We start from the raw sequence: 14,474 nt of genomic DNA on the forward strand, positions 1-14,474 counted from the left end.
TAAACATTCATTTAGTGGTAGTTTTTCATCTAGCCTATGTGCTACAGCAGTGTCTTGCCTGTTCCTTTCTCAACATATTTTTCCCTCTTACCTTCCTGTACAGTATCTATTTCAGTTCATCCTGTTAGCCAGATCAGATTCAGCATGTCCAGAATGGCAAACAATTTATTGTCATTCAATCCTTAAATCCTACTCAACACTCTGATTTTATTCAGGTCCTACTGTCCACTTACTGCAGGTCTCCCACATTAGATCCCACAGTCCATTTGAATAAAAGATTCTACAGAGCAGGAAGAAACCTTCTAAGTTCATCCTGTCAGTTCCCTTACTTGTAGGCAAGACAATGCATCATTATTTCAGACTGAAATAATGCCCACAGCTTCTTTTAATCATCCAACCAAGCATCTCAATTTATCAGTCTTGCAGAAATCTAATCAATATTGAAATACAGCTTTTCAACCTAAACACCATGTACCCTTCTGCTCCCCAGACAGGATCCCCTTTGAACATAATTCTCATTATTGTTTCTGAGTCATTTATATTATGACCTAGATTCCTCCCAGATTAGCTTTCAACCTTCTGGGCATGTCCCTGAGGTACCTAGTGACATCCCTAGAATCCTGTCTTTGGAATCTCACCTGTTTATCTCCTGTAACTTTGAGACCTTGTATACCTTCCTTTAAATTATTGCTTCCTGGAATTTTCAATATGTTTTGAATCTAGTTTCCTTTGGGAAATCAATTAGTCTAAACCGCATTCAGCATGTATATTATTGTTCTTACAGTACAAAGGACTTGCAGGGCTCTACATATTCTTTAGCTGATCAATGGGACATAAATCTATTTCTCATAAATTTGTCAAAAGACTCTTCCCAGTCCCAAGTTCCTACATCTACATACCTTCCAAGCCAAATGAACAATGTGTCCTTTTTTATTTGGGTGTCTACATGAAAGCTGCCAGTTCCTTTCCAATGCTGAGACTATGAATCTATAAAGATACAGCAAAGGTAGAGGTGGCAGGTTGCATGAGCCTTTGAGTGCAAGTAAATAAAGGAAACATACATTTTGCTTTTGAATGCCCAAATAAATAAGGGCACATTGCCCACCTTACCCTCAAGGACTTGAAGATGTAGAAGATACGGATGAAAAGAAATATTTTAGAAAATTGTGTAGTTATAGAAAGAAATACAGACCATAATGGCTCAAGGTCCTTCAAGATCACCTTGTTCATGTCACATATCCTTCAGTTTCAAAAGGTAGTGAAACTGAGGCCCAAAGAAAGCAAGTGATTTGACAAAAGTGACATAAATATTTGAGTCTGAGAGTTTCCATAATATTTATTTGCATTCTCTTATGCTGCGTTTATTTAACACCAAAACAACTAGTTAAAAAGTGAAATTTTTGTCAGACTGGTTCTTTGATGTGATATGCCAAAAAGGTTATTTGTAACCAAATTGAATCTTTTCAAATAATGAACAGATGTAAATTCAGCTAATCAGGTTTGCATGAGGATATAGCCTCAAAAGTCAACTGAATCTGGTCATATTATCAGCCACTGAGTCCTTTATGAACTGCATCCTTGTTTTTCCTGTTATTGAGCTTTGGGCCCATTTCAGTGTCATGTTTGCTTGCTTATGGAAACCTAATCAAGCACCATCCTCTCTCACTTGTTCATTTCTATTACTCATTCAAGCTATCCATCACATACAGTAGTGTGAGTAATTGATCTATTTTGAGAAGGCCTGAAATCTGATGGATCTCAAATATATACTTTATTCATGCTAGTGTTTTGCTACGTCCTAATGCCTCCAGGATGTTTCCTGGATTTGTGTTTAGGTTTCTTCATGTACACCTTTTTGACTCTTCAGTCTTCTAGGTGGTGTGATACAGCAGTCTACTATTTGTACAGTATTTTCCCCATGATCATCATTATCAGTTCTAGGCTTGGTAAAATCCTTCAGGGAATGACCAACCACCTCTTCCTGACTGTAGTACAATGGAAATGCAAGCATATGCTTTCTAGACACTCAACTTAGCTTAAATATGGTATAAGAATGTCACTTTCCTTTAAGAAAGTCAGTTTATTGTGTAAGGTAGTGATAGAGAAAAGAAGTCCAAGCAGATTCTGCTTGGTAAGTCCCATCAATATGGAGTTGACTTAGGATAGTAATAGGTATAATTACAGATGATTTTTGAAATAATTCAGGACTTGTCTTCTATAGTTCCTTGATCCCCAGTATTACTCCCACGTGTACAAAAGTTTGATTCTGGAGCCTCCATTCCATTTAAAAAGAATCACTTCCTTAGTAAGTTAAAGCAGCCAGTAAGGTGAAGAGAACTGCAAGATGATTAGTCTTGGCTTCCTTATGCTCTTGGGAAGCCTTTTTTATTCCTACCACACTGCAGACAGCTTAATTCCTACCCTCTGTGTGTTTGCTGTATCTCTGCCTTTATTGCATTCTCCTTGCCTGTATTCACTGAATCAAATAATGTCCTTTCTTATCTGTTTATTTCTGCTTATCACAAATTCACACTGGAAAGATAATTTTGATTGGTTATATATATATATATATGAGCAACTTCTCATGGGAGACTTTTGAGGCTTTCTCTTTTCCTTCAGCGTTGCTTCAGAAAATAGCCTTTGCATTTAATATTAGGTTCCATTTGTATTAGAATTCTGATGCCCAAGGCTTGGATGTCTCTGCTAGCAAATACCTGAATGAGCTAGCTGCTCCTATGAAACGAGACATTTGATGGAATACAAAAAGAATCAACTATCTGATATTTGTTCCCAAACTTCTTTATAGTCTGGGGGGATGATCAGATTTGCCTATAAAGAAGTAAGTGAGGTTAATTACAGAATAAAGGTATAGCATGAAGATTACTGTAAAGTAATTGAAGGTAGCGGTGGTGATAGGGCCTGAGCTTTGTTGGTTTCTTGCAAAGTACTTATGCCTGTGTGTTCTCATTTACTGTTTTTATGCCTTCTCTCCTAGGATTTTCTCATGTGCCCTGAGATCCATGTAACTACAAGGGCTCCTCTTTATCACCATAAGTGCCACCCTGACTTAAAACCACTCAGAGCTAAAAAAAAATCAAGGCAAAATGGATGCTGCGGTGACAGATGATTTTCAACAAATTCTGCCTATTGAACAGCTGCGCTCTACTCATGCTAGCAATGACTATGTGGAACGGCCTCCAGCCCCCTGTAAACAGGCCCTCTCCAGCCCTTCCCTCATTGTGCAAACCCACAAGTCTGACTGGTCTCTGGCTACCATGCCTACTTCTCTCCCCCGCAGTCTCAGCCAGTGCCATCAACTGCAGCCCTTGCCTCAGCATCTGAGCCAATCTAGCATTGCCAGCTCAATGTCCCATAGCACCACTGCCTCTGATCAAAGGCTCTTGGCCAGCATTACACCCTCACCTTCAGGCCAATCCATCATCCGAACCCAACCTGGAGCAGGGGTCCACCCAAAGGCTGATGGTGCTCTGAAGGGAGAAGCTGAGCAATCTGCAGGGCACCCTAGTGAGCACCTCTTCATCTGTGAGGAGTGTGGGCGCTGCAAGTGTGTCCCCTGCACAGCAGCTCGCCCTCTCCCCTCCTGCTGGCTGTGCAACCAGCGTTGCCTTTGCTCTGCTGAGAGCCTCCTCGATTATGGCACTTGTCTTTGCTGTGTCAAGGGCCTCTTCTACCACTGCTCCACTGATGATGAAGACAACTGTGCTGATGAGCCCTGCTCTTGTGGGCCTAGTTCTTGCTTCATCCGCTGGGCAGCCATGAGCCTCATCTCCCTCTTCCTACCCTGCCTGTGCTGCTACCTGCCTACCCGTGGATGCCTCCATCTGTGCCAACAGGGCTATGATAGCCTCCGGCGACCAGGCTGCCGCTGCAAGAGGCACACCAACACTGTGTGCAGAAAGATCTCTTCTGGTAGTGCACCCTTCCCCAAGGCCCAGGAAAAGTCTGTATGACCTTCCAACAAGGTGGATCCAGAGCTTTTCTCCTTCTAGCCCCCATCAGTAAAGCATAGGCCTCATCTTTGGAGAGGGGGAGGAGTGATAAACTAGCCAAAGTTAGGGCCTCTCCTCTTTTGTTCCTGCAGTGTCAGGGGAATGACCAAGTACATCCTGGTGCAGGATGCCTTGTTCTTTCTCGCAGTATCTATCCCACTCCTCTTCAGTCTTTACACCCTGCCAGCTCAGCCCTTATGGCTGTCATAGCAAATTCAGGTGATATATGGGTATGAGGTTTGAACACTGAGGACTGACAGGGCCAGCAACGTGGAGGTTTAGGGGCTCCCCAGTGTAATACCTCTCGATGCAGGCTCTGATCGTCACTCTGTTTTCTGCTGTGCCTTTGGAAGCTTTCTTCTAAGATGGTTTTCACAGGTACATGTGGAACAGCGTTCAACCTTCCAGGGAATATGACCCCTTCTCCCTGTTACTGCCCTTCTCTTCTTTATTCCTCTCTCCTCTTTCATTATTCTGTTCTGTATTCCTTTCCCCTTCATTCTCACCCTGTCTGCTTTTACTTTTTCTCTTTCTTCCTCCCTTTCTCCTTCTCCCCTCCTTTTTCAGACTGATCCTTTCTCTGCCTGTATTTCTGTCTCATTTGATCTATATTTGTCTCTCTCTACCTGTCCCTCTTTCTCTAACATGTCCAAAAGTGCTGTTTTTCCATAGATGTTTCCTTAGACGCCAAACTTTGCTATGCTATACTATTTACTAATTTTTATTAAGGGAAATGGATTACTGTAATGAACTGATCACTAGCAATAGTGTGTATCCCGATGTGTGTGTGTGCTCACAACCACTCTCACCTGTTTGTGAGCACATGGGGCGAAGTTATCTTATATTTCCAGGTTTAACTAGTTGGAGTTTTTCTCCCTTTCTCAATAATCAACTCATAGTACTGACAGATTCCACTAGCATGCTGAGTAGGATAGTAAATCAGGATGCTCATAACTTTGTATGTCTGACCCAAGTGCCAAAGGCAGACGTGCTTTATAGCTAAATGAACAAAGCAAAGGATACAGAAATATGTTCTCTCGTAGAAGCTAACTTCCCTGAGACTGCATGGCTCAGGCATTAATAATGGACATAAAAAGTCATAAAACGTTAGAGCTGGAAGGAATCTTAACTATTAATCTAGTTCAATGCCCTTATTTTACAGATGGGAAAACTGAGGCCTGGAGATAGGAAGGGACTTGCCCCCAAGGCCACACACTGAGTTAACAGCAGAATTGAGACTGGAATATAGGCCTTCTGACTCCTAGTTCAGTATTCTTACCCCTGTACCACATTGAGTCATGGGACTTTTTCCTAGGGCTCTATTAACAGTGACAGAAAGCCATTCCCATTCAATTACTTTTCAGGAACCATGCCAAGTTAGTGTGGTGGCCTTTCTCCAGTGCATGGTGGGTAGCTAATTAACTATCAGGTGTTGAGGCTGCCCCCAGTGGACATCACCTTTGGCTCTGTCACCTTGTAGAAGCTCAAGTGTGGAAAAGAAAAGCTTAAAGAAGCCCTAACCAAGCTGTATCTTCGCCATTGCATCTACTCTTTGCTGCACACACTGTGCTTGCTCCTGGCTTTGTCTGCAATGGCAGCTGCCTGAGAACTTAAATTTCAGCAACAGTGAAAAACTGAGAAGAAAGATGTATAATTTAGAGAACTGACTTCTCTCTTAAAAAATACAGAGAGCCTGTGCTGTGAACCCCCTTCAATGGGAAAAAGCTGCAGTGATGATGGCAGGCTCCTAAAGACTGCTGCTAAAAGACACAAGAATTATACAGTTTCCCTCTATAAGTGAATCCAAAATTCACTGACAAATTCAGAGATTGAGGGCACTTGCTTGAAATCAAGGTGCTCCAACTTAGTTTAAGACCTCCAGACTCTAACTTTATAGATCATCTCTTTCAGAGTGTGCATGGATGTGTGTTGCAGGGTGGAGAAGTGTATAGTCGTACACGGGGGAAGGGGGACATCCATGTCCCTTTGTTGGATACATATTACAGAAATATGTGCCACTCACTTTTTGTTGGTTCTGAATCTTCCTGAAGTGTACTGACATTTGGGCTGCCAGAGCCCCACACCTTCACTTACACCTCCTCTTCTAGAATTGCTTTGCTCTATTTTTGTATATATAAATATGTTATGATGATTATTAATAATGTTAATGATATTGCTGCAAATGGTGCCATATATAAGGTTAGGCTTCTTGGAACATTTATAAACCCAAACCAATACCTGTAACCTCTTATGTTGCTTTCAGATCCTTCAATTTTAAGTAACTTTTTAATCTTACAAGTCTGCTTGATTGTACTTTACACTTATCTACCCTGAAAAGCTCTGCCCAGTTCTCTGGGTCAAGCCGGATGGTGATGAGTAGCAACACACACTTCTCTGCTTCTGCCTGAAATGTGCTTAGAGCTCAGTTATCTAGGGATTCTCTGACACTAGTGCATTGTTCCTGGAGCTAAATTATTCTACGGATGTTTGCTTATTAGTTTCAGGCCCCAAAATAACACGAGCCCCTCCTCCTTGATAGCTCCTTGATATCCCAATCTTGCAGTCCTAACTCAGGCAAATTGTGCACTGCCAGAGGGGCCCTGGGTTCTGCCATATACCCAGAGGAGCCTTTCTCAGTGTGTTTCTAAATGGCCTTACACTTGGTAGAAGAAATTGAAGGGTTACTCAAATACAGTTGCAATCTGCAATCTGCTGTTGAGTCAGGGCTTTCACTTGTGTCCAAGTTGGCCTGATATGGACTGCATCTGCTTTACGTATAGATGGGTCCTGTTGGGGTATGCGCATGGACGTGTGAGTGAGTGTGCATATGTATCCCTTCTGTGATTATATATATATATATATATATATATATATATAATGTAAATATATATTCACACATCTCTATATATTTTAATGTATTGCACATGTATATTTAAAATATATACGAAAGAACTCTAAATCCTGCAGGGAGGCTCTGTTTTCATTATTTTTCTACTTTGTGTCATGTCCTGTATAAACAGGGATATTTAGAGGGTGTTTCCTGCTTAGCATTTTTTTGCAGTTAAATCATCTGTTGGCCCCTAACTCTACTGCCTTCCACATATTGGTTCCTTGATACATTTCATATGGCATCAGCCAAGAGTTTTCCTGTGGTTCCAGCCCATCTTCCCTAATCATAATAGCAATAATAAATATAGTGAATACTTACATAGTGCTTACTATATGTTAAGCACTATTTTTAGCATATTATTTATATTAGCTCATTCATTCCTCACAATTCTATAACATAGGTATCATTCCAATCTCTATTTTACAGATGAGAAAACTGAAGCACAGAGAAGTTAAGTGACTTGCCAAAAGGTAACAATTGTAAACAGTAGAGCTAAGATTTGAACCCAGGGTGTCTGACTCCCAGGTCCATGCTCCAGAGTCAGATATAAAAGGCTGGAGCACAATGTAAACCATTCTGGAGTAACAAGCCTCAAATGGTGAATAATTCTTTCCCTAACTCTGGTCCACCTGCAACCTAGGAGTTACAATAAGTATGTTGCTATGTTAAGAGTAAAGCAATAGTTACAGGCATCATATATTAGCTGTCTTGCTCCCAAAATGGTGACATTACAAACTTTTCCACTATTCCCTTTGAAGACATGCTTGCAGCCAGTTACCATTTCTTAGCTTATGATGTAGAGCTATTAATGGAGTATTTTCACTTGTGCCAAAGAGGGTAAGAGTTTATTAGCCTTATCTTTATTGGCCAGGGAAAACTAATTCAATTTTTTTTTGAACAAAGTATAACTGAGACTATTTTTGGAGCTTAAGATTTGTTAGAGCTGTTAACATTCAACCTTATTGATTATATTGAGAGCACTCTTCTGATTCAAATGTAAGCAAACCACTGATGACCACTGGTCCGTATAACACATTTTACCAACAGCTCCTTCACACTGAATCCTTTAACTTGGCCAAAGGACCCTTAAAGAACATCTAGTCCAATGTCAACATTTTATAGCTAGAGAAAGGGATGCACAGAGAGGGAAAATAACCTGTCCAAAGTCACACAGTTCTGAAAATTGAGTGGAATTATGACTTCATGCCAGAGTTCCTAATTTCCAGGTATCTTAGCCTCAGTTTCTTAAAAAATAGAGTTTGAAGCAAAAGCTATGTACGATCCAGGGTAGTATGAGTAAGGAAAGGGTTAATGAGGGAGGGAAGAAAGAAGAACAAAGAAAAAGCATGTCAATGAGTTGGCCACAGTCTATTCCTTGGCAAGCTAATTTCGCAATTTTTTATGACAGACCATATGAAACTACTACATCTCCATACAGCCCACCTGGTAGAGGAAAGGAGGTGAATTCATCTGCTAGCTCTCATCTCATTAGTCAAATTCTTTCCCATGTGATATTAACCCTTCTACACTTTTGGGTAGTGCGTGGTGGGCACTTAAATATGTACCTTGGCATTTCATGCTTCAGCAATAATGGGAAGGATTGTAGCTCCACTATAAACAGTAAGGCAATTATATGAATATAGGGAGATTAAATTTAAAGTGCTACACTAGGGTGGTGCTTTTACCTTATGTCTTTAATCACATTCCTTCGAAGTTAGAGATAACCTACCACCTTTAAAGTAAATAAAGCTTTATTGTGGCTCTTAGAACTGTACTATGTTTGCCTTCCTGAACCTATTTATTCTCTAGCTTGCTTTAAAGGGCTTCTTTTTATATGGAAATTAATTTCCTGTTTAATTAAAGGAGTAACAAACTCTCAAAATATCTTTCTTCTTAATATAAAAAGGAATTTCATATTATCGAAATCAAAAAGCATGTCTAAGTCAAAATATGTATGTGAATGCACATATGTTCTTTTAGGTTCCATGAGCATAATAGCAGGAAAACTGGTCAAGTCAATAAATGCTGGGGAAAAAATGGCTAAACAAGGTATTCTGTAACATGAAAATAAAGCAATGAGTTGGTTGGCTGGCTTTTTAAAAAATATTTCAGCCACTAATTATGACACAGACACATTCTAAGAATTATGCTACCTTTTATTCACATATGTGTGAATTCCCTGTGTCCTATAGATCATTGTCACATAAAGCAAAAGCATTAGTGCCCCATTTGGACCTTTGACTGAAGGTTTGATAAGATTTTGTAGGACTGAAATTCTTGGTCCCTTTATCCTAGTTTAGGCCCATATCCTTATTTTCACTCTCAAAGATAAGATCATGACACTACCAATGTTGCTCCTGTTAAAGGCCAGGATGGACAAAATAAGGAAAGACATTTTGGGAATGACACTGACTATTGTTAGCAATCTTGCTGTCATTACAATCCAAGTTATATATGTTTGCTCCCATATGTATTTGTTGGCCAATCTCCTGAAAAAGAAGAGGGTAATTATAACTCACACGTTGTCATTCCCAAACTAACCTGGCAATCCTTTTGACCATACCAGGTAATAGTCATGTCTCTGATGGTAAAAGACAGAGATGTCGAGGCTCTGGAAGCTTCCAGGTCCTTGAAGAACTAACTAAACTGCTGAAAACAGAAGTGGTAATGTAGGCAAATACCCTAGCTTTATTAACATGAGGCTTTAACATCAAGCCACAGGTATGTTCTCTTACTGTAACAAGATGGGGTTGACCATATGTGAACCCTGAAGAGTCATTTTGAACCTATGTCCTAAGGCCTAAAGTACTTTAATCCTCATCTTCAAAGTCTTACCACTCTGATAACAAAAAGAAACACTACAAAGAAACTGCAAGGAAAGGGACACTCATTTTTTTAATGTCTACCAATTATTTAGTTATTCATATATGCATTTCTTTATATAGAAAATTATTTATATGAAGTTTCCAAAAGACTCTGATATTCAGCTTTATAGTCTTGGATAGAAAATCATGTGTCCTTGGATGGGGATTCACACACCAAGGCTTAACAGAATTAGTTTGGGGAATACTCATTTTTACACTAGAGATTAGTTGGCTTAAACAACTCTACTCTGTGAATTTTTTTCTTAATGGTCCCCTTCCAATGGAGGTGAAGGCCTCCCAAAGAGGAGAAGGCCCCAGGCCTTTCTTAATACATAAACCATATTGAAAGAAAGAAAGAAAAAAGTAATGGGAAGTAATAGTAAATGTGGATCCAGAAAGAAAAACAAAGGTTAAGAAAATGAGGTATGTGAAAGAAAAAAGCTCTATAATCAGTGTGTTTCTCTCACCTAAAACACCATTTACTAACTACTTGGTTCAGTTGTACCTTGAACTCTATTTTGTCCTTGATATCAACACTCTTCTTTTCCAAACTCCTATAGCTCTTCATCTGGAATGATTCTATGGGGTCGGGGGGAGGAGAAAGGGAGACAGCAGAAGAAAGAAAGAGAGAGAGAGAAAGAGAGAGAGCGAGAGAGAGATGGATGGAGACTTGGCCTCTCTCCTAGAGGTTCAAAGTTAGAATATGCCACTAACACTATCTGCCTTTCAAACTCCCTTCTAGGACATGCTCCATAGTACTTAGATCTTATATCAAATGACAAGGTTTCTCTCCTTCACAGAGAAATACCAGACTGGATTTGTGGTTTCCCTGGATTGGTTTTTTCTGAGTCAAAGTGGTGTTGTGGAAATCACAGTACCCTGAGACCAATTAAATCAGAATCTTTGGAGGTGTTGAGGAATGGATTTTTAAAGTTCCCAGATGATTATAATATGCAAACAGATTTGAGAAAATTCACTCACTTTATTCCTTAAATGCAGATAGTGAGGCTAAGAGAGGGAAAGTGACTTACTCATAACCACACAGTGAGTTAGTGACAAAGTCAGGATAAGAATCCAGGTCTGCAGACTCCTAGGCCAGAATTCTTGTCTTTATATTACACTGCTTCTATCTCTACCCCATTCCTCCTCTGAGCCTTTGCTTTTCTCATCTGTAAAATGAACGTAATAAAGCCTAGAGAGTGTGTGAGAATCATTAAAGCAGAAGCATTTTTCTTAATGTACAAGGTTCTATACAAATGCAAGGGAATTAATGTATAACATATATGTGGGGCTGAGTCTCTAAAACAACATAATAAAAGTTGTTTTTATTTTAGTCACTCATTTGGGTATTGTGTCTACCTGATAGCATGTAACAAGATTGAACACTTGTGTAGGTCGTATGTGCCTTTAAACTGAGGTTGGCCTCAGTGACAATCAAAATCAGCAGTTGAGGAAAGAGGTCATACATTTTTCTCTTGCCCTTGCTGGAATAGGGATCAAGAAGAATATAAAAGCAATGGGATATCTGGATTTCTTATACTCAGTCAACCACAACACGGCCTTAGTACTGAACTAGCCCAGGGTTTCTATGGAACTTGTAGATCCCATTCCCAAGGCTGGTCCTGGTTGAAGGGAGAAGGTCAAAAAAGGATGTCTCTTCTGAAAGGCAGTACCCATGGAAAGCCAAGGGGGAGGGTTGCCCACTAGGAGGAGCTTCTTTTGTAGAAGCCAGAATGGAGGAAAGGGGCTTTCTGACTTGGCGCATCTGAGGAAATAGATTATTTGAGGATCTAGTACTCCCAGAATAATCTGTAACCACAAGAAACACATTTCTTGAACTCCAGAGCCCCAGAACAGGATATCCATATCCAATCCCATCCTATCCATCCTGGATATTATGAATTTCCAGAGAGGGCCACTTCTACTCCCCTAGGAGTCATACATCCGGCTACTTGTTTATTTGTTAAAAATAAAATTCTGTACCATTTATAAAATGAGCCTCTTATGTCTTCCTTATTTTGAAATTATAATATACATTCCTAATTCATCAGTCATTTTTGCCAATGATTTTTAAGTATTTATTTGAAAGTTATTTTTAAATACAAAAATATATGTATTTAATAAAGCACTTCTTTGTCTTCTTATTTGAACCATACTAAAAAATGTAAAACATGCCATGATTAAACTAGGTAATTCTATATGTCACATTACAAGTAAGTTTTAAAAATCTATTTGGTAAATATATTCTCATTTCATCTTGAAATATCTCCCTTTTAAGGGGAGGGTAGAGAGACAATGAATTCGTGTAAATCAAGAGGCCTAAAAGTATAATGACAAATATTTATAAATCAGATTCATCTCAGGCAGGGGTTTCCTTTCAGGTAATTAAGAGGTGATGACCTATGTTCAGGAAAAATTGGGTTGTTTAGAGGCCATATAGGGGCCTATGATTTCCTAGAAAATATAGACCCAAAGAGCTCCTTGCTAGTAATTACACTGCCGAAGAAGTTCTTGTACTTTGCCTCGCAACAATTAACACAATAGCCTAGGTATGAGCTGCATAAAGTGCAGGTGAACAGAATGAAACATCAGACTCAATCTGTAGTTCTGAAGGAAGGGTCAAATTTGGTTGTGGTAGGCGTTAATAGTTGAAACTGAAATCTATTTCAAGAGCACTCCAGATAAACAGAATGGAGACTGAAGCCAAGAAGGAGAATAAAGAGTAATTACTGCATAAGAGGCTAGAGCATACCTAAAGTCCAAAAGCAGCACTGAATTTAGAATCAGAAGATATAGATAATACACAAGAGAGTGTGCAATGCAGGGAACGATGCTTGATGGGTTTCATCTAAAGGATTGTAGCTGGCTCCACCATGTGTTAAGCCACCTTTAGCAAGTTAGCTTTTTCTGTGCCTGGTTTTGAACCCAGGAACCATGACTCTAAAGATTTTGTGCTCTTAACTACTGCAATCTCCTTTTCAGTATAAAAATGGCTACATTAATAGGATTATAATACGTCCCGATTTGCCCAGGACTGTCTCAGATAATACCTGTTTCTAACAGTTCTAATTTATTAATAGTTCTAATTTATTAATAGTGCCTCCTTACACTCTGAAAGCATATCTTGACATGACTTGTATATAATTTTTAATATGATGTTTAATCCCCAATTGTTTATTATCCATCATACACCCAAACTCTGACCTCCCTTGTTACCCAGATTACATTCCCTCTCTCCCTCTAGCATACTTGCCTGACAAAATCTGAACCTTAAATAAAATCACTTGTTCCACATTTTCATCTAAACAGATGAATGTGATTGGAGAAAAACACAAAACGGTACATTCAAGCGTGCCCTTAGTACCACCGGGTATTTCTACTTTATTTCTCTCTTCAGTTTATTTTCAAATCAACTCTTTGAAAGGACTGCTTCACACTTCTCTCTCATCACACCTCCAATACCCCACCTCCTCCATGCCTCCACTCCCATCCTATGACCTTGCAATACATCAATGGGAAAATAGCCTTTTCTTTTGAACTCACTCTAGCCAAGCTTTTAAACCAACCCTCCACCAAAATAGCTCTTTTCAATGTCGCCAATGATCCTACCTTGCTAAATCCAATGGTCAATTCTCAGTCATCTTACTCAGTTTATCACTAGCATTTGTACCACTCCATTGTGCCGTCTACATTAACAGCTCCCCCCACCTGAAACAATGAGCTGCATGTGGTTAGTTTATTTGAGGGAAGTGATTCAGAAAACAGGAGAAGGGACTGAGAAAGGTGAGCCAGGAAAGGAAGGAACATCAATCCAAGGGCATGTTATTGATCTGTTTACTACTATAGGCAACTGAGGATTATTCCCCCTGAAGATTATTCCCACTGAGGACTCTCTAAGGAGCCATGTAGAATGCGCCCTAGAATTTTCCACCAGACATAGAAGAGGAGAGTGTTTTTCTATCAAATCTCATCTCCCATTAATTAAGTGTAATCCTAGAGGGTGTTTACTCACTGACACTTGCAAGTTGGCACATGATTTGGAATCACTGAGCAGGGTCCTTCAAGTGATCCACATGGTGGTGGCAGAGAAGCCCCACAGCAGGAAGCAATAGTATGAGATAAAACTGAATGAGGTAGCATCAAGCTACACCTGCATGTAGTTACTGCCGCATGGCCTGAACAAAAAGGCGGTCCATATTGAAATATATTCTTTATTTGGCTTACAGCACACCACACTCTGCTGATTCTCCTCTCACCTCATTGATCGCTCCCTCTCCAAGCCCTTTGATAGTTCTTCCTCATTTTCCTGAACTGTAAATATTAGTGTGCCTGAAGTTTCAGTTCTTAGTCCTCTTCTCCATCTACACTCACTCTTGTGGTGATCTCATCTAGTATCCTGGATTTAAACACCATTTATGTACTCACAACTCCAAAATTTATAGCTCTAGCCCAATCTCTCCCCTGAATTCCAGACTGCTCACTTAAAATCTCTACCTACAAGCTTAATAATAATATAAAACAACATATTTAACAGATAAATCTTGATTTCTATGTCATTCAGTTTTCCCTCACCTCAGTAAATGATGATTCTATTCTTCAGAGACTCAAGCTGACCATTTGGAGGTATCCTTCACTTCTATCTTTTTCTCATGTCAATCGGTCAAGAAATCCTGTTGGCTCTACCCTCAAAATATATCCAGAATTTGACGA

General features: G+C 39.7%; 1 protein-coding gene across 1 annotated transcript in view; it reads left to right on the plus strand.

Moving 5' to 3' along the window:
- SPRY3 (sprouty RTK signaling antagonist 3) overlaps positions 1-11,707 on the plus strand; it is a 160,809-nt gene extending 149,102 nt beyond the window's left edge. The window contains exon 3 of the mRNA XM_054471742.2: positions 2,996-11,707. Coding sequence (XP_054327717.1) covers positions 3,105-3,971 — 867 coding nt within the window. The 5' untranslated portion in view covers positions 2,996-3,104 and the 3' untranslated portion in view covers positions 3,972-11,707. The remainder of the gene's footprint in view (positions 1-2,995) is intronic.
- Positions 11,708-14,474: the final 2,767 nt, after the last annotated feature.

This window comes from Pongo pygmaeus, chromosome X (assembly GCF_028885625.2).
Source record: "Pongo pygmaeus isolate AG05252 chromosome X, NHGRI_mPonPyg2-v2.0_pri, whole genome shotgun sequence".
In the NCBI taxonomy this organism is placed as follows: Eukaryota; Metazoa; Chordata; class Mammalia; order Primates; family Hominidae; genus Pongo; species Pongo pygmaeus.